General features: G+C 42.6%; 1 protein-coding gene across 12 annotated transcripts in view; it reads right to left on the bottom strand.

Moving 5' to 3' along the window:
- Positions 1-23,591, bottom strand: part of TIAM1 (TIAM Rac1 associated GEF 1) — a 189,933-nt gene that overhangs the window by 3,520 nt on the left and 162,822 nt on the right. For 6 of the 12 annotated variants that reach the window (XM_083735897.1, XM_083735893.1, XM_083735899.1 and 3 more), the window contains 11 exons: positions 17,711-17,890; positions 16,487-16,555; positions 16,052-16,177; positions 14,681-14,789; positions 11,730-11,909; positions 10,236-10,354; positions 9,036-9,144; positions 7,030-7,088; positions 5,623-5,725; positions 2,395-2,482; positions 1,783-1,955 (listed from right to left, as the gene is read on the bottom strand). In XM_083735897.1, coding sequence (XP_083592023.1) covers positions 1,783-1,955; positions 2,395-2,482; positions 5,623-5,725; positions 7,030-7,088; positions 9,036-9,144; positions 10,236-10,354; positions 11,730-11,909; positions 14,681-14,789; positions 16,052-16,177; positions 16,487-16,555; positions 17,711-17,890 — 1,315 coding nt within the window. Of the gene's footprint in view, positions 1-1,733; positions 1,956-2,394; positions 2,483-5,622; positions 5,726-7,029; positions 7,089-9,035; positions 9,145-10,235; positions 10,355-11,729; positions 11,910-14,680; positions 14,790-16,051; positions 16,178-16,486; positions 16,556-17,710; positions 17,891-23,591 lie in introns of all 12 variants that reach the window. The other 6 variants (XM_083735895.1, XM_083735894.1, XM_083735904.1 and 3 more) reach the window with 3 other exon arrangements.

The following is a 23,591-nucleotide window of genomic DNA, read 5'->3' as shown; positions in this document are numbered from 1 at the left end:
AGATGGCAAGAGGCAAAAATGGCTGCAGTAGCAGAAGCAACTCTTACTTTTGTACATACAGTGGGTTGCATTCTAGCCATGCAAAAGTCAGAGGTGCGGAGCTACGCTGGTGAAGGGTGTGGCCTGATGGAAGGACTGCAGCTTGCGGAGCGTTCCAAAGGCTGGATTCAGAGGCTTGGTGTTTGGCCCGCAGGCTTGAACGTCCCTGTTCTAAGATCTGCTTAGAGGGGAAACATGCTTTCCCAAGAATTCTGCATGTCTTGCAGTGAATGTCATAGCTTTTGATTGGGGGGGGGGGTGCACTTGTGCACCCAGAAGGAACAAGCAATGGGAGATGCATGAAGAAATGCTGTTCAATAAGATTCCCTGACACATGCATCTCCCCTTCAGGCCATTCACTACATGACAAATGGTGTCCATGCTCAATAGGTCTCTGATGAACTGAAGAAACCCAAAATGCCCCGTGTGTACATGCAGACCACCCAACTTTCTTATGTCTTACACCCTCTTTAAGGTTTCAATGAAATGGACCAAAAATATGTATTTAAGGAAGGATCCAATTTCCTATTCCTTCTTGCTTAATTGTGAGCTTAAGAGAGGGAAGTGAGTTAAGATTATACTCTCCTCCCCAGAAGCCGCATAGCACAGGCTAAGTATGGATCAGATCCAGAGATTGTAGGGAGCTGATAATGAATAGATGCTAAAGAGGACTGTACAAGTCCATGGATGTGTGTCTATTCCAAAGGAGAAGCAAACCCATTTGTTCATTCTCAAGGTCCTCCCAGCAACCGTGTAGCTATTCCAGTACAAGTTACTCGCTTGTGAATTATGCTCAAACCTAATTCTAAGCTGTTTGATACTTAACCACCAATCAGAAACACTCCCAAACCTGACATCACAAAGTTAACAGTCAGGTTGTAGAATTTTAAAGTGGAGAAAAGGGTAGCGCATTACACAGTTCCTGCTTTCTTGAGACAAATGTTCTGCTATTTAGGAACCAAAGGAGTCAGCAGGAAATTAAGGGAGCTCTACAGCAGAAAGCAAAAGGCCAGTTTGTTTTTCCTCAGCACTCATAACCAGGCCTCTGAGGTGCAGAGTCTTGCACAAAAAGTCCTGCTGTGAATATTATTGGTCTGTTACAAAAGAGGTAAAAATACCCAAGATACACGGTTAATTTTTCAGTTAGATCCAAGATAAAAATCCTGTAAAGCTCCATATTTTGCTTTTTCCTGAAGACAGCACAGCTTTTCCTCTCTACTCCACTGTCCCACAATCATACGCTTTCCAGTTTGTTAGTTTGCTGAAGGTCAACTGATAATGTGATAATGCAACTACCTGCCCTAAGTCATGGGAAATGCAGGTAGTCCCCACCCCCACAAGGCAGCCTATGAAATAAATAAAAGATGGAGACAGAAGCTGAAAAGTCAGCAATTTCCCTCTTGCTTCAAGGTCTACTACTAAATTGTGTAGGCATGGATCCACCTTACAAGGGGTCTTCTGAGGACAGAGACACTTGCCTTCCTAAACGTAAATGTCTGCCTATTGGTAACACATCTGATGGACTTGTAAAGAACCCCACCTGGATAACTTTCAAGCTTGAAAGGTGCTTGCCAAAGTGCAACCCCCCACACCCTGAGCAATGTGCTTTTAAAGGAAGAGTGAATTTGAACTCAGGAGGAACATGAAAGCACCACCACCATTTTGCACAAATAAAGAACTCAGGCGTGTCTTACAGCGGTGGTTGGGTTACCGAGATCTTGAAAAGCTGTAACCCTACAGTACCTGCCCTGTTCATAGCTGGCCTTGCACCTTTTAGAGCACTCAGTCTTTTTCCTCCAAAAGGAACATACTGCTGGGATGAAGGCAAACTTTCAGTTTTAAGAAGCTGCCTTCTGTGCTTGTCGCGTAATATTGAGTGAATAGACTTCAGAAAGTCCTTCCGATGATCTGGGGAACTAGATGAAAGAAAGAAAAAAGGGAACACAAGTAAGGCACCAAGCTAGCAAAACTGTCTGCATTTGCATTCTATTTATTTAGCTTAATTTGCTGTATAATGTTGCAAGCTGCTGTACAATCTTAACTGAGTTCACCCTCACAAGAATCCTGTTAGATCAGCCACTGTTCTAACACTACAGACCGGGAACTAAGGAGCAGAACAGTGTCAAGGCCACAGAAAGACCCTGGCAATGATCAGAATTAAACCCAGGTTTTCCAGTTCTATGCCCAGCTTTCCTCAACATTATCTAGTCCTCTATCTAACTATTGATCTGTTCATTCTTCTTTTGTTGGCTGCTCTTGGCTGTGGCTTTCAGAGTGGCTTACAATAAATCGTAACAATAAGCTTCATTACAAGAGTCAAATATATTTGTATATTTAAAAACAGCACTCTCTTACCTACAACAAAGGTGGAATGACCTCTCTGGCCTGCCTTCAGACTCAGATTTCACATGAACAATCTCACAGACAGAATTGGCCTCTGCGTCTAGAAGGAAGATAAAAACACTTTTAAAAAACAGTGTTTTAAATTTTCATGGCTACTACGGCCATCCCCCGTGACTGACAAAAGGGAGAGCTATGCAAGATTCACCAGGACTGTGTGAGCATCAGCTTCTAAAGGCTGCACCAAATGAGAGTTTGGGTACTTCCAGAGGAGCCACAGGCTGCACAATCCACATTTTAAAGCAAAGAGAATGAAATAAGAGAACAGCCAAGGCTATTCCTTTAGGACGATCTCTTATTGCTTATTCTGTGGCTTCAAGGGCAACATTCAAAACAAAAAAAATTCCTTCCAGTAGCACCTTAAAGACCAACTAAGTCAGTTCTTGGTATGAGCTTTCGTGTGCATGCACACTTCTTCAGATACACTGAAAAAGAAGTTTCCAGACCCTTCTATATAGTGAGAAGGTGGGGAGGGGTATTACTCAGAAGGCTGGTGGGAATGGGTGATTGGCAGATAGCTGTGATGAGCCTGTTGACGACTCTAAACGACTGCAATAGGTCTTACAGGGAGAAGCAAGGGGTGAAAAGGTGAAAAATGGCTTTGTCATGTATAATGAGATAAGAATCCAAGGTCTTTGTTCAGGCCAGGTTTCTCCATGGTTTTAAGTTTGGTGATAAGTTGTAATTCAGCAGCTTCTCTTTCCAGTCTATTTCTGAAATTCCTTTGTAGTAAAACAGCTACTTTGAGATCTTATATAGAATGTCCTGGGAGATTGAAGTGTTCTCCTACTGGTTTCTCTGTCTTGTGATTCCTGATGTCCGATTTATGTCCGTTTATTCTTTGGCGTAAGGTCTGGCCTGTTTGTCCAATATAGAGAGCTGAAGGACACTGTTGGCATTTGATGGCATACACAATGTTAGACGATGAGCAATTAAATTGTCCCGAGATGGTATGTGTGATGTTGTTGGGGCCAGTAATGGTGTTGTTCGGGTGTATGTGGCAGCAAAGTTGGCATCTGGGTTTATTGCAGGCTCTGGTGCCAGTGACACTAAACAATAAAGTGTCCTTCAGCTGCTGAATTACAACTTATCACCAAACTTAAAACCATGGAGAAACCTGGCCTGAACAAAGACCTTGGATTCTTATCTCATTATACATGACAAAGCCATTTTTCACCTTTTCACCCCTTGCTTCTCCCTGTAAGACCTATTGCAGTCGTTAAGAGTCGTCAACAGGCTCATCACAGCTATCTGCCAATCACCCATTCCCACCAGCCTTCTGAGTAATACCCCTCCCCACCTTCTCACTATATAAAAGGGTCTGGAAACTTCTGTTTCAGTGTATCTGAAGAAGTGTGCATGCACACGAAAGCTCATACCAAGAACTGACTTAGTTGGTCTTTAAGGTGCTACTGGAAGGAATTTTTTTTGTTTTGACTATGGCAGACCAACACAGCTACCTATCTGTAAAGGGCAACATTGACAGTCGTAAGTTGTTCTCTCGAGCCTGCAATACCATGTTACAGCAAAACAGAGAAAAGAATTGTAGGCTCACTTGCCACAAAACTATTCCGCTATCTGTTTTAGGGCTTCCTGCAGCTTCTCTGCTTGCTAGTGGGCTTCCAGCTGTTCAACAAGATTCAGCTTTCACTGGAATGAACCTAACAACTCATACAGCCAGGCCACATGCAGTGCACACCAGCAGCGCATATTAGGAATACTTGTTTCATGCACTTCAAAAAAGTGTCTCTCTATTTACTCTCCATGACAGCGGTTTCTGGAGATCAGATCAGACAATAGAATTTTTGTAGACCGACATGCAGAATGACAAGACAAGTGAGTTGCAATCAAGTATGGGCCAGATGAACATCAGTGCTAACCTAAACCACCTTCCAAGTTGGAAACACAATCTGGCAGCTTGAGGTTTAAACCTTTCTTTATATATGTAGGAAATGAACGGTGGTTTGCTTGTTTTAATGGTTGGTCAGCAACATGAAGCCACTGGTTAAAAGGGATTGGGAATGCTCTGAAATAAGAAAAACTAACATTGCTATAGCATAGGACCCAGTGGTTCCCAGCAAGTCTTTTGAGTGACTCAAGCTCAGCAGTGATCAACCTCAAATAAGGCTGCCTACATGCTTAAACAAGCATTTCACTGAACATGGCAAATGAGGCCTGGGAGCATGGCAGAATGATTCATTCAGTGCTCAGAAGAATGGCTTTGAGGGGCTTACAGTATATTAAAGAAATCAGTTACAATACTCCATCAAAATAAAAAATTTAACAGGCAAAGATTTAAGCAATTTCCTCTTTTAAAATTAGTCAAAATTTAGGCAAAGGTTTGCTGACATCTCTCACTTATGTGGCGGCAGCAGGGAGGCCACCCCTGAGCAAGATGTCTCAGCACCACCAAGGTGTTACCACCACCAAAGAGGCTCTAGAGTTAATGGTGAATCACTGCAATTAAATGGCAGGATAAGAGCCATTTCTCATAAGAGCCAAACTCATAAGAGCTTCCTCAAAGGATCTGAAAGCACAAAAACTGGGGAGGCTTCCTTCAGTACATAGGTCATGTGGGACATTTAAGGTTAAAACCAGAATAATGAACTGCAGTCAGAAAGAAGTAATTAACCCATGTTTTTGGAGTGATAATGTATGGGTTCTACACTCGTGCCCGTGTAATAATGAATTTTGGAACCATGGTAGTTTACAAACTTTTTTCAAGGGCAGCCCACACAGAGTTCACTACAGCAGAGCCCAATCTAGAGATTGTGTGTTTCAATTTCAGGAGAAGCTGAACAGCCACATTTGCCAAACCAAAAGGCATGGTATGCTAGGCAGTTGCTGTGTTTTTTTCAGTCTTTAATTTGGTTTTACATTGAAGAGTCTGTTGAGGTTATTTTCTATTTTTCTGTTGTTGGAACTCGCTTTTATTTGCTCCATTTTTTGTATGTATGTTTTGGTACCTGCCTTGAATGTTTAGAAAAGCACAAAGGTTTTTAAGTAAGATAAACATATTGTGGATGTTGGCTCATATTATGGCTCTATGATCTGTATTGTTTTCTTAGTACTGTTGCTGTGGGTTGGTTTGTCATGACCTTTGGCTAGAACAACAAACTTACATTGTAGTAAAAAATAAATTAAAAACAGATCCAAACACAAAGGAAAATGTTTGCTTGCTACCTGCGCTTGCCGGTGCCCGAACTTGCAGAGCTTCTAAAGGAATCATGTGACGGAAACGGAATGGGTCTGAGTCTTCGTATATTGAAGCCCTGTGTGATCCTCCCTATATAAGAGCGGGGAGAGAACCATGCCTATTATTATTTTTATAGCACTGATTTCACACCTGTGGTCTGAAGTATCCAGAAAAATAAAGCTAATGAAACTCTTTCCTACGAATGTGTTTTCCCTTCCCTTTAGCAATCTATCTCTGCCCATTTCTTAAGAAATAATGTTGCTAGCCACCACTGCATTCAGGTTTCTTTCATTCCACTTGCCTGGGAATGAAAGGCAATCACTTCTCTGTTGACCACCTCCCCATCCCACAGACCTGAGAAAACTTTAGGTTCAAATATCTCACAAATACTATTTGTCAGTTTTATTTTGCAGTGTGGAGTACTGTCCATAGCATACTGTTCGTAGCTTCTTCCAGATCTGGGAACTGGTAATGACTTATCAAAGGTCCGCTCAGCTTCTCTCAGCTATTAAAGTACTAAGGCAGTGTTTCTCAATCTTTTTCAACCCATGCCCCCTTTTAACTAGCATTTAAATCCCATACCCCCTTCAAACCTGGCTCCCCTAATTATTTTATTTGAATTTTCAAAAGGATTAAAACACTCCTGCCCCTCCGATCTACAATAGCCCCGCCAACGCCCCTCCACATTTGAGAAACACTGCACTGCACAATGCAAGGTGTGCAGTGCATTGTGTAGTTGCTGACTGCGTCCAAAATAGCAACTGCAAGTGCCTGCAATGATTCTGACAATGTCATATGAAATTGAGGAGAGCTGCTTAATATAAGCAACAGTTGTGCTCAGTTCATTCAAAAGAATTGGGGTGAGCAGCACTGTCCACCTCAAGTTGCCCATCTGACTTTACTGCGATGTTGACCTATCCATTGGGAGGCTACCTTTGAAGGAAAGCATTGTGCCCCTCAAAGGCATCCTGGTTGCTGCTGTCGCCAGCTTCCCAGCTGAGAGGCAACCTGCGAGCACAATGCTATCTGTACACTTGGAGGTGGCATGCTTCTGAATACCAGCCGCTGAAACAAGCAGGAGGAAAGAGCGCTGTTACACTCAGATCCTGCTTTGTAGGTTTCGCACAAGCATTTGGTTGGCCACTGTGAGAACAGGATGCTGTACTAGACGGGCCATTGATCTGATACAACAGGGCTCTTCCTGTGTTCTTGAAGCCAACAGAATGATGCCTCTGGAGTCCTTCAAAGACAGTCTGGCTTCTGCCTCCACATCCCTTCCTGAGAGGTTACTTCACATGTGTGACTCTGACTATCTACTGGGAACTGCAGGGAAGTTTCAGCATGTGCCAGTTTTAAATACTGATAGTGTTATTTACTGTAATAAAAAAACTTACCAATTTTTTCTTCTGTTTGGAGCCATCTTTATAGACAAGAACCACAGCAGTTTTGAATACTAGAGAGGGACCAAAATATATAGAAAACCAGTAATTTGTAGTGTGGAATAGATTGTTAAGTCAAAGTAGTGGGAAAAGGGGAGGTGCGCTCAAACAACTAAGTTTATGCTTGGAAATTTCAAATGCTTATCACATCATCATCATTTTATTATTTATACCCCACCCATCTAACTGGGTCATCCCAGCCGCTCTGGGCGGCTCCCAAAATACATAAAAACATAGTAACATTATCATTGAAATATTTTACAATAAAAAACATGGTTGGGAAATATTATACATATGTAATGCTGATACATTAGCTTTCAGAACAATCCTGCTAAGGAATATAATGATGGCGGGGGATTATGAATGCAAAACATAAAAGACATCGCTTATTAAAAATATGAAATAATTTATACTGTCTAGAATAGATGCTGGCAAAATCAAGTGTCAGTACACTGTTTCCCCCCACCCCCACCCCAACTGTTACAGATATATTATTATACCTTTGCATGCAAGTATTCTAAATCAGGGGTGGGCAGAGAATATATCTCAATCTACTGGTATAAATATGATTGGCTTGCAATAAATAGGCATGGATTTCTGACTTCCCCTCATCCTAACATTATATTCCTGAAATGAAGAAAGATTAAGGTAAACAGGAATGGGTTTGAGCATGGAAGCAGTGTGAGCACCATTCAGCTCTGATACCGAAGGCAAATTTATGGAATTTAATACTAAATTCATGTCTTTTGCATTAGGCTCTGGTTGGTGGATCTAAGCAAGGGCTCTAATAAAAAACGAAGCACATCTCACAAACCTGAAGTCTGCCCACCACAGTTCTAGATTATAGCTTTATATTAAAAACATTACAGACACTTAAACTGGTTATCATCAAACTACATATTGTGGGAATTATTTTATGCATTATAATGGGATTACTCCAGAGCAAGCAGTTTAATGATTAGCAGTTAATTTTCTTGATTGAATAAGGTTCCTATAAGCAATCAACATAATAGTAGCTCATATATTTTAAAAGGACAAAATTCAGTGAATAAAGTCCCAGATATCCATAAGTTACAAAGCTAAAGTATTACTTCAAAAGAGGTTTTTTAAAAATCCATGCTGCTAATCTTATTAAATTGTCATGCATTCCTAGTTCATCTGTAGGCAATTAATTCTGCCACACTGCTGTGCTAAGGAAAGGAACCAGCATCAACATTTACATGGGAGTAAAATGTAGGCCAATAGCCCCGAGGATTGAAGGAGAAACTGGTTGATCATGGTTAGACACCATTTTCAACCAGAGCAGACTGGGCTCCTAAATTTACATGAGTGACGAGTAATGAAGAGTAATTTTCAGGATGTGCTGATTCAGTTCAGCCAAAACCTATAAGCTCATGGTACCCATACCTAACCTACTCACAATGCAGAGGCGATTTCATGAACTATACATTCCACATGGCAGGAGGAGCAATTTTGGTGCATGGAAGTCCTGTGGCACAACAGACACTACTTTTTTTTTTAGGGAAAGGTCCTTTTTCCTTGCACTTACTGTTTATTGCTAAAGTAGTTTGCATTTAAGCACTGGCCTGGTAGTCCACCCCTAGCAACAAGGACTCCTATGCAGGCCAAACAGCAGGGATAGAACACTCTGTCCCTCCCCTTTGCCTAGCATAAAAGCCAAGCTACCAGAAGAGGGAAGCCCCCTCCTCTGTGCCCAGCACAAAAATTTAGCAGGCTGCTGCAAGAGGGACACAGCTCCACATTTCTCTTCTGCCAGGCCCCAGCACTGTTGCAGGCTAGCAACTTTTGTGGGCTTATTTGCAAGGCTGTGTTAAAGCACTAACCTGGAATGGTAGGAGACTCCCCTAGAGCTGTGACCCCAGAAACAATCATTGGCAAATTCTGCCTAAGTTCTAAATGAAAACTATCATTTGCTTTGTTTTTTGGGGAAAAGCACATACCAAATGCTGCCAATTCAGGTTCCTTTTTCCACTTCCCAAGCGATGTGGGAGGATTAAGCCAGATGACTGTGGTGTGCAAAAGTAAGTCTCCCATAGAAAGATCTGCAACCTGCCAACCAGAGAAACGCAGACAGAAAAGAAATGTCAGTGTGCATTTTAAAAACTGGTTTCATAAAATTATCGACACTGAAGCATTCTTGTAATGGGATTTTAAAATGATGGCTTTGCAAGTCTAAACAAAAGACATGATTCAAAAACTGCAACGTGTGTCAAACGAAGGCCTGGAGGAGCAGATCTTGCCCCTGGGCCTGAGGTTCTCCATTCCTGGCCTACTGCAGGCCGCATCTCCTACCCCAAATGGAAGAGAGAAGATGCACTGGCTGGTGCTGAAAAGCAAGGCATGTAAATTTCATGTCCTCAGCATCAGCTGATGCTAGGAACAAGGCAAGCAGTTCCAATTTTAGGCATTCCTAATATATTTACGATAATGTTTTTTCTTTGAATGATGCATGGGTAAATGTAATCTAACATCAACCAATGAAACCCATACAATTTATTGGCTAAGATTTCTTTGAATGACAGCCCTAGTCCTAACAATTTCCATTTTCAGCTTCCAGATAGGCTTTCTTTACAGGTATTAAACATTACTTTCAAACGCACCATTAGCCACATCATTGTTTCGAGGAATATAGGCTGAAAGCAAAGGAAAAGGAAACAAACCCAAGCAACCTGGATATATAGATAGGGCAGTCATATAGTGCATGGGTTGGATAGTCATGTATTATTTATTTATTTTAATAATTTATAAACCACTTCCACTAATGCATCCCAAAGTGATTTAAAATATAACAAAAATATAAAACAGGTTTATATAAAATAGTTGCATATGTAACAGTTTCAGACAACAGCAACACAGACATAAAATCAGTTTAAACCCAGCACAGATATCATCTGGGATAAAGATCTCCTTTCAGAAGGCTATTTATACCATACCAACACAGTACTTGAACCAGAATTTATACAACTGCCACCAAGGCATGTCTTCTGGAGTGTTTATGTGCTGTTTATGATTTGTGAGACAGTGATAGAAAACAGAACTAACTAGAAATAAGAGATTAAATTCTTAAGTCACAAAAGATATATCATCCTTTAAAAAAAATAATCAAAATATCTTCCAAACTATCAAGAACATGCCCTTACCTCTTTTTTGTCTCCTGTTTGCTCTGCAATGAGCTGGTCAAACACAGCACCATATTCCTCATGGATTTTCTGCATTTCATTAATATGGCTGGCAACTTTGTTCATTGTTTTAATGGCCACTAGAAGAAGAAAGGCAAAGAAACAGAAAGCAATGAGAGTAGAGATACCAGACTGCATTACTATCCTTTGGGAGTGTTTATCTGCATTACATTTCTACTGTTTTTAGAACATTTAGACAATTGTCCTTGTGCTCTTGGTTTGCAACACAACACCTTCCATCACAATGTATTTGACCTGCTGGCCAGGAATAGGTTATTCTTTTTCCTGCATTATCTTTTTATTATGTTCCTCAGTCTGCAGCAATGCTGTGATTTATCAGCCAAACAGGAGAGTTAGTGCAGGCTGGGCAGAGTGTGTGAAGGAGCAGTGATTAAATTTGGACTCACTGAACTACAGTCTTGATAGTACTGAGGGACAGTAGCTGTGCAATTTTATTTTTAATGAATCACAACCAGTTACGCAGCCATGCAATGCATACTACAGTATTGCACATACACTGTTTTTATCTACTCAGCAACACATGTAAAACTGAATGCTTTGCATGTGTTGATGCAACAGCATGACCACCCAAGGGTGTGATCAATTACAGAACAAAATGTGCAAGTGTTGCCCTGTGCATGCACTCTTAGAGACTACAGTGGTGCCCCGCAAGACGAATGCCTCGCAAGACGAAAAACCCGCTAGACGAAAGGGTTTTCTGTTTTTCGATGCGCTTCGCAAGACGAATTTCCCTATGGGCTTGCTTCGCAAGATGAAAACGTCTTGCGAGTCTTGCGATTTTTTTTGCTCCCCCCCTTTTTCTAAGTCGCTAAGCCGCTAATAGCCTTTTAGCCGCTAAGCCTTTAATAGCCGCTAAGCCGCTAATAGCCTTTTAGCCGCTAAGCCTTTAATAGCCGCTAAGCCGCTAATAGCGCTAATCCGCTAAGCCGCTAATAGGGTTGCTTCGCAAGACGGAAAAACCGCTAGACGAAGAGACTCGCAGAACGGATTATTTTCGTCTTACGAGGCACCACTGTATCTTCAAGCACACAGCTTCTCAATTAAGATCCCTAAAGTTTCCTGGGTGGGTTGACCTTATCTTTTCTATACTGTGCATTGGCAAATCTGAGAACATGCAACAAAACATCCCTTTCTCCCTACCCCACATCTTCATAAGCAGGGACCAATTAAACCTCTAGGTGCAGGTTCCCCACATACTTTTAGCTATATGAACTCCTTTCAAGAATTACAAATGTGGGTCACCTTGTAACATGTAACAGAACACAAGCAGGGTCCTCCTGGATTAGACCAAAGGCCTACCTAGTCCAACATCCTGGTCTCCTGCAGCTGTCTGTGGGACACTCCAAGTAGGATGCAGGAACATGTGACAAAAACAAACGCGTAATAAAACTTGGCACACATTAAGCTTTAAAATCACACTCAATATCAGCTTACCATCCAGGTGATAATGCTCTTCACTGTCTGCATCAGTGAGGGCAAAGAGTTCTTTCAACAAAAGAGGGTACTTCAATATCCTCTGGATGGGTTTGATGAGGTACGACTCTAACGTTGATGAGTGTTGTCGTCTGGGATTCTGAGCATCCAAAAAAGCCTTAAACGCAGTGTCTGTCTTAGCTAAAGGATTGGAAATAAAAAGCAACTCTCAGGACATGGTGAAAACATTTCGCTTTGTTAAAAATATATATATTATTACATATGATTTATCTACCCCTCTCTCTGCCTGAAGGTACTCAAGGTGGCAAACAATATACAGTAAGATGAATATTGTTAAATTTTAAGGTGTAGCCACCACCCACATGGTTTGTGGGGTGACAGATTTCTCAAGCACCATTCCAGCAAGAAAACAGGAAGGCAGGTGATGAGGGGGTGGGGAAAGTGGTGGGAAAATTTGCACATGGACTGCATTTTTTAAAAAAAAAAATCCACTTGGAAGGCACAAGAGAAAAGTATTGTTGGCTGACAGTATTTGAAGATTGTGGTATGCAGCTTCATGGGCAGGTTGTTAACAGAAGGCCTCTTCCCTTCCTAGGGCTTGCTTCCTGGAGGAGAGCGGGGCTGTGGCACAGTGCTAAAGCAAACACTTTACCTGCAGAGACGTCTTAGGTTCAATCTCAGACTCAACTAGGAAAGACTCCTGCTAGATGGATCAATATTGATCTAGATGGACCAGTGGTCCAGCTTCTTCCCTGTAGTTTCCCATCAGATATTAAATGCTGTATTGCATAAGTGATTACATCCTCCCAACGCCATATGAACTTCCTTGGTTGCCACAAAGCTGATTAACGTTATATGACAATACATGAAGCAACTCTCCATCTCCTCTCCTACCTAGAGCTACCTGTCTCATCCCACCCATAGCACCAGCCAACACATACTCCATGTACACCATCCGTGATAAATATTCATATGGACTAGCAGAAAGGCGGCTTCATGAAATGGCTCCCTCTTTGGCCTCCCCCACTTTATATGTGCACAGACCTGAATGCAGTCCAGGGATCAATGGATCCCAGTGCAAAAATAAATTAACCTTACATTATACCACAGAACTTGCAACTTCCTCTTCCACCCACAAGTCATTCCTGATAAAGATATATATGCATTATGGATATGCAAGCTGTGCTGTAAAGGAACCATTTCCCTATATACATAAATATTTCACAGGAAACTTCTGTGTATGATTAATTTTGCAGGTAGCTCTAAAAAAAATACTCCTCTGGAGCTTAAGAAGATGGAACTGCCTTTCTATCTAGTTTGTTTGGGGAAGAGTTTGCTGATACAAGCACCCCAGTTTCCAGAAGATGAATTACCGTATTTTTCGTCCCATAGGACGCTCCGTCCCATAGGACGCACCTACTTTTTTGGGGGGGAAATAAAGGGGAAAAAAATTCCTTTATTTCCCCCCCAAAAACCAGGTCAGGGAACAGTGGGATGGCGGTGCTGCGCCTCCCCGCTGTCCCCCGAGCTTGTGCGGCTGGCCCATGTCTGCCTGGCGTGAGGGGCGCTCTGCTTCAGGGCGCCCCGCGCGTCGGGCGGCAGGCTACAGTCCGCAGCATGGGGAGCCCTCTGTTTCAGGGCACCCCACGCGCCCCCCGGGTGCGCAAGGCTTGCCAACACCAGCGCGGAGCACGGGGCGTCCTCCGAAGGGCGCCCCGTGCTCCGCACTGCCAGCTGCCGCCCGCAAGCCTTGCGCTCTCGGGGGGAGTTCCCCCGGGTGCGCAAGGCTGGCCAACACCAGCGCGGAGCACGGGGCGGCCTCCAAAGGGCGCCCCATGATCCGTGCTGCCGGCTGCCGCCCGCAAGCCTTGCGCTCTCGGGGGGAGATCCCCCAGGTGCGCAAGGCTGGCCAACACCAGCGCGGAGCACGGGGCGGCCTCCAAAGGGCGCCCCGTGATCCGTGCTGCCGGCTGCCGCCCGCAAGCCTTGCGCTCTCGGGGGGAGATCCCCCAGGTGCGCAAGGCTGGCCAACACCAGCGCGGAGCACGGGGCGGCCTCCAAAGGGCGCCCCGTGATCCGTGCTGCCGGCTGCCGCCCGCAAGCCTTGCGCTCCCGGGGGGAGATCCCCCGGGTGCGCAAGGCTTGCCGACACCAGCGCGGAGCACGGGGCGTCCTCCGAAGGGCGCCCCGTGCTCCGTGCTGCCGCCCGCAAGCCTTGCGCTCACGGGGGGGATCCCCCGGGTGCGCAAGGCTTGCCGACACCAGCGCGGAGCACGGGGTGGCCTCTGAAGGGTGCCCCGTGCTCCGCGCTGCCGCCCGCAAGCCTTCGGCTCCCGGGGGAGATCCCCGGGTGCGCAAGGCTAGCGGACACCTGCGCGAAGCACTGGGCGTCCTCCAGAGGGCGCCCCGTGCTCCGCGCTGCAGGCTGCCGCCCACAAGCCTTGCGCGCCCGGGGGAACTCCCTCCGGGCGTGCAAGGTTTGCGGATAGCTTCCTGGAGCCTGGAGAGCGAGAGACGTCGGTGCGCACCGATGCCTCTCGCTCTCCAGGCTTCAGCGAAAGCCTGCATTTGCCCCATAAGACGCACACACATTTCCCCTTCATTTTTGGAGGGGAAAAAGTGCGTCTTATAGGGCGAAAAATACGGTACTTAAGCAAAGAGAACTCTGAATAGGTTTGTTACCAACTAATATACAAGAGTAAAAAAGAGTTTTAAAGTGACACACAAATTGTATCACTCATCATCCTGGTATTAAACCTGTATTAACAGTTTTGAAAGACCGCAAAAGATCGCACAGCAAAATAATCCATGCCTGTATTCACGGGGCTACAAGCACATATAGCTCTAGCATTGCCCAAACCCTGAATGTAGTGATCCAATATTACGGTTTGAGAGAGGCTACCACACAATTTGAGAATGAGGAATGTATGTTGCGTTCATATAGCTCTTACCTTTTACAAGAACTTTTGGAACTTTTGTATGGCTGGCACAAAAGGCACTGTAGAGCTTGAAACGATCAGCATAATAAAGGAATGACCCACCCAAGGAAAATAACACTTTCTAGGATCAAGAGAATGGAAAGCAGAGAATTTTAGCTGCTTTGTTTGTTTTTTAATAGTGCATTCAGACATTCTATAAAGTATACAATACTTTTTCTCATCCCTCCACCCATATCATACGACTAGAGCTTTTGAGACCAGAAGGAGAAGGAAGTTGGTAATTCAGAATACAAGGAATGTCTTAAGTATCAACCGATTTCATTGGCAAGCCTCAATTTCAAGCACGATAAGAATGTAAAACAAAAATCGCACAAGACTCCACTTAGAACATTTTTTTTATGAACAACCTTGAAGTGGGGGCGGGAGGGGGGGAAGGGCCACTGGAGCTTCCCTCTCTTCCTAATAACATCTTAAAATGAAATGTGAATTCGTCGGAATTTATTTATTTATTTATTAAATTAATATACTTCCCTTTACCCAAGGATCCCAGGGCAGTTTATTGTATTTACCCCCCTACATTTTGCCACCTGGACATTTATGATGGATGCTTTTGGGGACCAATAAGAAAACACTGGCCCCTTTGGAGGAAAGTGGACATTTTCATTTCTGAAGGAGGTAGTTCAGAAATCTAGAATTCCCTCCTACCTTCAGAGGGAATGAGGAAAGTTTCTGGGTAGCATCCATAGCAACAGACCATCAAAAGCTGCCTCATGAAGGGAGAGATCACTACCAAGAAAGTGACCTTATTATTTATTTAATGCACAGCCCTACAAGAAACCCACACCTAGGGATCATTTGCCACACAATCCTGCTCTCTTACTGAGGTCAGATGAAAGTAAAAAACTGAAGAGAACAATCTGCACTTAAATGATAAAGATTTATAGAACATGCACATATTCCCGTTTAGTAATGTTATAACCTAATAATGCAACATTTAAAACATTTTCCAGTTCCTCTGATACTGCTTCTTTGCAATTAGTTTTTACTTTTTTTCTTTACATTTCTTTTATGTATTACGTAATTCCTGGTAACAGGAAAGAGAAGGGTAATAAAGAAGTGGCTTTCTTTTCTGCTTTTTTGTCAAGACCAAACAGAGTGCAGTTTATAGTTCAGATTTCCAGTGTTATTTTCTAGAAAATGGCACACTAGCCTTGCCTGAACTGAGGTCTTAAGACAATGAAATTTCTGTTATTTACTCTTCAACAAAAATACAAGTGAGAAACTGGATATGAAAACATCCTTATAGCATACTATGAATTAAATTAAATTAAATTAATGGAGAGTTAGGAGTAATGCTACAGATTAATTAAAATAAATGCTTACTTTAAACTGGTCAACTTTTTCAAGCTTTTCCAGATCTGGAACCAACCTCACCCCATCTTCAAGCGTTTTCAGGAATTCAACCTGAAATGCCACCATTTCAGTCAAATTTCCAAAGAGAACGTCAAGCTGGTGAGAAAGAAATAGGGAAACATGGGTTGAAAATTATTCCTCTCACATAAAATATGTAACAACACATTATCTCTACATTTTTAGACTCCTAAATGCCAGCAATCTGATTTTAGTATAAAAGTCTAATCCTGCTAACCAGCCTTTATTTGAACATGTTTGCCCTTACAAATCCTTGGCAATATCAGTCATCAGCTTCATTATGCTCAAAAATCCATTTCAGAATTTCACGGTTCGAATCTACACTGCATCTTGTTTAATTTCAGCCAACAAACCTTCCTGAACAATATACTGGGGAAAGTTCCATACCTCTTCTTGGGTGAGGAATGTTTCCTTTTGCAGAGGCATCAGGTATCTCTCCATTAGACAATTTAAATCCTGAAAGTAAAAGAAAATTACTTTAGCTGCATTTTCTCCCAATCCTAGAAAGTACAGGTTTAAAGCATCTTCCTGGAGCTGGTTTGCACATAATGTAAACAGAATTTAGCAAAGCGCTGCTCTGGTTCTCCAGAAGCGGCTTAGTCATGCTGGCCACATGACCCAGAAGCTGTACACCGGCTCCCTCGGCCAATAAAGCGAGATGAGCGCCACAACCCCAGAGTCGGCCGCAACTGGACCTAATGGTCAGGGGTCCCCTTTACCCTTTAAAAGAGACTTAGCATGTCTGATCTAAGCATTGGGCTCATACTCTCCCCTACCCCTCTCTTCATTCAGTGTGGCAAAGAAGGGTTTCTACCTTGTTAACCTTCAGTTGCAAAGAACCCCTACTTAGTGAACCATAAATTGTGGTAAAACACAATGATTGGTTAAACAAGCCATCTTAATAAACCATTGGCTAGGTTACATGAGACAGTAAACAAAGCCAAGGCTTACAAGGACCATGCAAACATGTGGGCTCCCAGAGAGCCATTTGCAGCCACTTAGCTCCTGCCAGAACTTTGACATCAGCAGGGAATAGAAGAATGCCATGCTCCACCAGGTTTGTGACTAAGAGACAGAAGCTTAACACTCGGGATTTCACAAATAATCTAATGGGAGTGCTTGCAAAGCCGAACATGCTTGGTCTTGTGAGCAGGATACAGAGGAGCAGCTACTACTCCACCTGATTCTAAGTGTCCACCACCACCACCCTTTCTTGTTCACATCACTAAGCTTATCCAGGACTGGAGAAGATGGGAGCCGGCGGTGGCGATGTTCAGAGCACCCATGCCCTTGTGAGGATTACACATTCCAGCATCACTTGTGGGAAACTGAGGGTTGTACCAATTTCCCCGCATGGATGCTAGGATGCGCAGTCCCGAGTGCTTTTCTGTGTCTGCTTCTTCCCTTTCTTCTGCATCAGCTAAGGTTTACAGGCCATGGGGTGGGCAGGTGAAGACAATGGAAGACAGTGGACAGTCCAGTTGCCCATGCATTTTATGTGCAGGCTTCAGGGGAGCACACACAAAGGATCAAGCCCCTTTCAGGGTGAGCGCATCCCTCCACACTGCCTTTTATACATGACTAAAGCATTTCGCAAAAGCAGCAGTTCACCTTGACATATGTGCGTTCTGTTTCAAGGAGTTCACAAATAACCTTGCGCAGTTTGTCAGCATCGGTTAGCTGTCTTGTAGTGGCTTGCTGAGGCCCAGTAAATTCCTGAGGGGTCACACAAGAGTCAGACGAATTCATCTCATGAAGACTGCGACAAAAAGCAGCAACCTGTTCTGTGCTCTTTAAAATTAAAAACACACATATAGCCGATGTTATTTTCCAGAAACAATGGTGCCATCGTTACCAGTCCCACTGAAATGTCCAGATTAAGCTATCATCATTGTTTCTCCGATTTAAAGCACTTCAAATTACCGGGCTCTTCTAAAGCAAAATGTAGTATATTACATCGATAGCATAACAATGCAAATTACACATGATTACTTTTCTAAAGGAACTATGCGATGCTGTACACAAGGTAATTAAAGCATTCTACAAGCCCAGTCCTGAAGCCTGCTGCACTAGGAAATAGCTGCTTAGGACAGGGTTTACCAACTGCTGCATCAGCATAACTTCACAAGAGGTTATATCAACAGTGCAGAAATGTTATTCAGATGTCGCAGTAAGAGAGCTGGCTCAAATGTCCAGGTTTGAGATGCCAATTACTGAGATATTCACACCCTTATGAGTTTGCTAGAATTGCTTGACACAAGATTGTTCCCAGGAGGCCAAGCAGAGAAGACACTGAATATGCCTTTTATTTTAAACTGACAGGTTTTACTACCACCCGCTTGTTTACCTCATTTGCCATTTTGTTGTTTCTGAGGAAAAGGGGCACGATGGCACTCCACAAAAATTGCCCAGCTGCGCCGCTATCTGGACAGGGATAGACTAATTTCTGTTCTCTATGCTGTGGTAATCTCTAGGTTAGATTACTGCAACATGTTATATGTAGGGCTGCCTCTGAAGACTGTTCAGAAACTTCAACTGGTGGGGGGGCCACTAGGGGGCACATTGGAAGATGGCCGACAATACCATCTCTCCGACCCACACGGGGTAATTAAGAGGCTGTTATGGGAGTAGGCAGCCTCCCTTGTTGCCCCAAGGAAATGGGGAACACTGCCCTTGCCTGCTGTGCCCATAAATCACCCCCTAATTCGAAAGAAGGGGGTGAGGGCCCTAGGCAGAATGCCCCCGTGTGGACCTCGGCTCTCCTGGACGCTGTCTCTGATCGCGCACTAGCTGCAGACATTTGGAATAATTAATTACAAAAGAAGCAAATGCACATATTTTAAGTGAAGAAGGGGAGTGAAGTCTGCTAATTTAAGTGACCTCTGCGAAAGAAGACGATGGGTTGGAGAAACAGGAATATTTTACGATGAAGATACACCAAAGGCTGGGTATGTTGACAACGGGACTGAATGGGGAGGGGAAACCTTTTTTTACTTTCCTTCTATGTGATTTACAAGAACCCCTCCTCATTAGAACCGTCGGTTGAACTGACCCAAGCAGGATGATTAAGGTCAGTGTGGAGATAAACTTTAACCAAAAGTATGCTTTATGGAGATCGAGAAGCAATAAGAGCTTTTGGAATGGCGCAGCAATTAATTCGGAGTCGCCATCTTGCCAAAGGATTTATAGCCGGGAGGAGGAACGGACCTGTTTTCAGACTGCATTCCTGGTGAATCTCCTCAGAGGTTTTGAGAAAGGAGGCAGATTGGTGAAGATTAATGACGCTAAGACTGTTTTGATGTATCAAAGTGATGTTATATGGAAAACATCTGGATATGGCTACTGGATAAAAAAATATCCACGCAGGATTACAAACTGTTCTAACCAGCTTGTGGAGACTATCAGAGGTCACAAAGAGAAAGGAAAAATATATGACAATAACAACAAGAGATGTGGAAAAACAATAAGAAAGGACTGGATAGTACTGTGAACATCATAAGGTTAGATTTGTGGACATTAAAACAGCAGTAAGAAGCAAGAAGTTGATTGGATCCCCTTCGGAACTTGAAATATGGGTACCCCCAACAAAAATTTAAAATTCAGCTGTGTAATTTGGAATTTATGTAATTTGGTTTGATTTGATGTGATTGGTCGGTTAATAAAAAAATATTCTTAAAAAACAACAACAGAAACTTCAACTGGTATAGAATTGCCAGGTTGCTCAGTGGGAGAAGACAATTTCAGCATATTACACCAATTCTGGTCCAGCTGAACTGGTTGCCAATTAAGTTTCTGGGCCCAATTCAAAGTGCTGGCTTTGACCAATAAAACCTTAAATGGATTAGGACCTCACTGAGGTGGCTATCCATTTGTGCAATGTTTGATTAACCTTCTAAGGCTTTTTAAATGTGTTGGTGGGAGAAGGGTTATTGATTTATGTTATGAACTGTCCTGTGACCCTCAAATGAAGGACAGTATACAAATTTAATTAATATGACAACAACAACAGAAAGGTCCAGAAGAACTGACAATAAGCTAGACTGTTGCTGACCAGAAATGTCAATTAGAGGGTTGGAAGCTTGTAGCCACTATCTGATATCAAGAAAACCGAAGAAGGGGAGTCTCAAAGCAAGAGTTTCTACACAGCCTATTATTAGCTGATAAGCTCAAGAGCAGGAAAGCACAACACATACAGGACAGTCAGTAGAGCATGAGACTCTTAATCTCAGGGTTGAGGGCTGAAGCCCCATGCTGGGCAAAAGATTCTTGTATTGCAGGGGGTTGGACTAGATGACCCTTGGGGTCCCTTCCAACACTCCATTTCTACGATATGCCAGGAGAGTAAACAGGAGCATCTTGGTTGGGGTCAAGGAATATGGAGATCTGAACTGGAAGGGATGTTTCTGGTTCCAGTTCTTAGAAGAGGGAAATGTATCCTAATCATCCACAGATCATGAGGACCAACTGAACCTATCCAGCTACCATATGACCCTTGGAGAGCATATCAAAGGCATGTAGGAAACCAGAAAGCAATTGAGTTTGTTTACTGGTATGTGGAATAGATCAGGTTGGGTAATTTAAACAGAGACTTCAGCACAAACTTATTTTTAGAGACTCTCTCCTACTGAATCTTTTTAGGATTTAGCTTGTGCTAACGAAAAGCTAAACACACACACACACAACACTGACCCAATAAAAGTTATATAGCGTATGAAAATATTATTTCATATTGCAATATGTGTGTGTATGTGTTTATCATACAATGTGTATGTAATATACACACGTATTCCACCAAGTTTGCATTTGATTGTGAAGTTTATGGTTTTGCTGAACCAGAGACAGAGCTCTATTGCCTTATTGAATATTGTGTTTTGTTTTTTGTGTGATTTCCATGAAGACCAATGAATTTAAATACATGACAAAAGGCTTATGAGGCCAGAAGGTTTATAAGCCAGCAGGGGTTATATGGAAATGCCTAACACAATTTTTATTGCTTAGAAAAAGGACCACCATGGTTGTGCAAATTGCAGTGGTCACCCATAAAGCCAAGCCCCACACAGAGGAACCGTTTGACACACAAGACATCAAAGCACAAACACAAGTTTTAAAGAGAACTACAATCATGGACTTATTGACAGGGCATGTCAATATCCTGACAAATACCAGTTCATAGCCATTTTCAGAAGTTTTTACACAAACTTTTCTATCTTTAGACAAATTGCCTGCTATTATATCCAGAAGGAACAACACATGATTCTTTAACATGCCAAAGATACAAAATACAACCGAAAAACTGTACATGGAATTCTTAGCTGCTATAAGCATGAGCTTTCATAGGCAAGAACCTACTTCATCTGAGACCTACTTAATCACATATCTTTAAAGTTAACTGATAGAAAAAGCAATAATTATCTCATCCACTAATATGGATCTTTTCTTGAAAAATATGTGTATTAAAGATCAGCATTTATTACATATTTTAAAGAGAAGTAGTAATTGCTGGAGATCCAAATTGTCATTCACTTTGGTTGGCCATAATCTGCATTTTTAGGCTTGCAGAATTGGATGCACCCAAGGACCAATGAAAGCCACATTAAAAATGCTTTCCCCCCCCCCCTTTCCACAATACAATAACATTTTGCTCCCCAAGATTTCTACCTCATCCAACTATAAAACAGCTGAATCTCAAATTTCACTGCTTATTTAATGTTCTTTCAGCTGGATAACAATTTTCACCCCCATCTCACCTTGTGTGATATTCTGGTGACCCACATTATTGCATGTTCAAGGCAAGACTTGGAAAATCACTCAATTTGCTTTGATAGCATCAGCCAATTATTCCTTTAAAATGTAGCATAACAACATAACATTCTCTCATTATTTCCGCTATATGGTAGATCTCACCATATGAAGCATATGCCGAAGAGAATCAGAAGCTCTCCCAGTGCCTTCATTTCTGGGCTTACGTTTAACTCTCCAATAAACTGACATCACCAAAACGATGTTACTCTGACAATACCATTATTCGCCATTTTCAGCAATAAAAAATGGACGGAGGGTAGACACACCCCACATCGAGATTTCTTGACCTACTTTACGGGTAAAAAAAAAAATACATATTCTCATTCCAATTCATAGTATTTCTGACTGCTGTATACCTTCTTGCATGTTAATGAGAATGGGCAGCTACCGGATTCCTCTTGTATTCCTCTTCAGACTTTACACGCTCAATAGAGTCAACTAGAATGAAATTCTCTGATTTAAGCTGCAGAGTCAGTCCTTAATTCTCCCTTTCAAAGAGCTTTCGAAAAAGTACTCAAGCAAGGACAGCTTAAACTTGAAAGGAAGAAGCAAAATCCCCGGTGGAAAATAAATGTCTATTGCCTGAGGCTCCGGAGAGCTGATTGGCTACAACCTGTGCTGCACAAGAATATTAACATTTCCAGAAATAAAGCAGGTTGCCAATTAGAAATCTTTGAAAGCCAATAGCTGGTAAGAAGTTTAGGTAAGATATTTTACAAATCATACTAGTAGACGGTGAGAGAACGTAATTAATGTGCTTTGAATGCAAGAAACAAAATGACTGTCCTTCATTGCTAAAATATAAGGGGAAAACATGTTCAAAATACTTTGATCATTTGAACAAAAATCATGACTCTTTGCTACCATCGCTAGCTAATTAACTGCAGTGCTAAGATACAGCTGCCTTAATTTAGATGAAAGGTAACAAACGACCAGCAGTTTTTCTCCCCAAAAGGGGATTTGAAATCAAAATATCAAGTCAAAACAGGGCAGAGGGTGCATTTTACACCCACACAACCAAATCAGCACAGCTCGTTTCAGGAATGATTAGTACAAAATATATTTGCCCATTCAGAGTGGGTACTATCCACACTCTAATTTAGCTTTGTGATATCATTATGTAGGAAAATTAGAGTTAACAGGTTTCCTGACAATTTCATGCAGAAAACCAGATTTGGCTATGTCACGAATGAAGAAAGACAGAAAACCAAATCAGAGTATGGACAATGCTTTTTGCTCTTGCTCTGAATTAGCACCATGGTGTTGTCACTTAGCCAATCTGATGGGCTGTAATGACAGGTTGTTATCGTGATGGCCATGTGATTCCTGACTGGCTCAGATTCTCTAAAGAAGCAGCCCTTTGAGCTTTTTGTTTGCTTGCTTTAAATTATACTGAGCCTGCGGATTGGGGAGAGAAGCAGCCCCAAAAACAGGGGGGCTACACCAGAGAAGCAAGGGGGCTATATAAAACTTTTCAGCCTCTTGAAATCTCCTTTCCACCCCCAAAAAACATTTTCATGGGTACCAATTCAACCCATCTGTGTGTACATATATGTACATCGTGTGTATTACAGGATAATACAATGGTTCTCCTCCCGCAGTGTGCATCTCAGTGACAACCAGACCACCCCCGGTCAGATGTGAATTGAACAGCACAATGCTGTTAAAGTGTGATAGGTTTTTTTTGGCA

This window comes from Podarcis gaigeae, assembly GCF_964106915.1.
Source record: "Podarcis gaigeae genome assembly, chromosome: 4".
Taxonomy (NCBI): Eukaryota; Metazoa; Chordata; class Lepidosauria; order Squamata; family Lacertidae; genus Podarcis; species Podarcis gaigeae.
The sequence above is the reverse complement of the archived record's forward strand: the minus strand, read 5'-3'. Positions and strand labels throughout refer to the sequence as shown.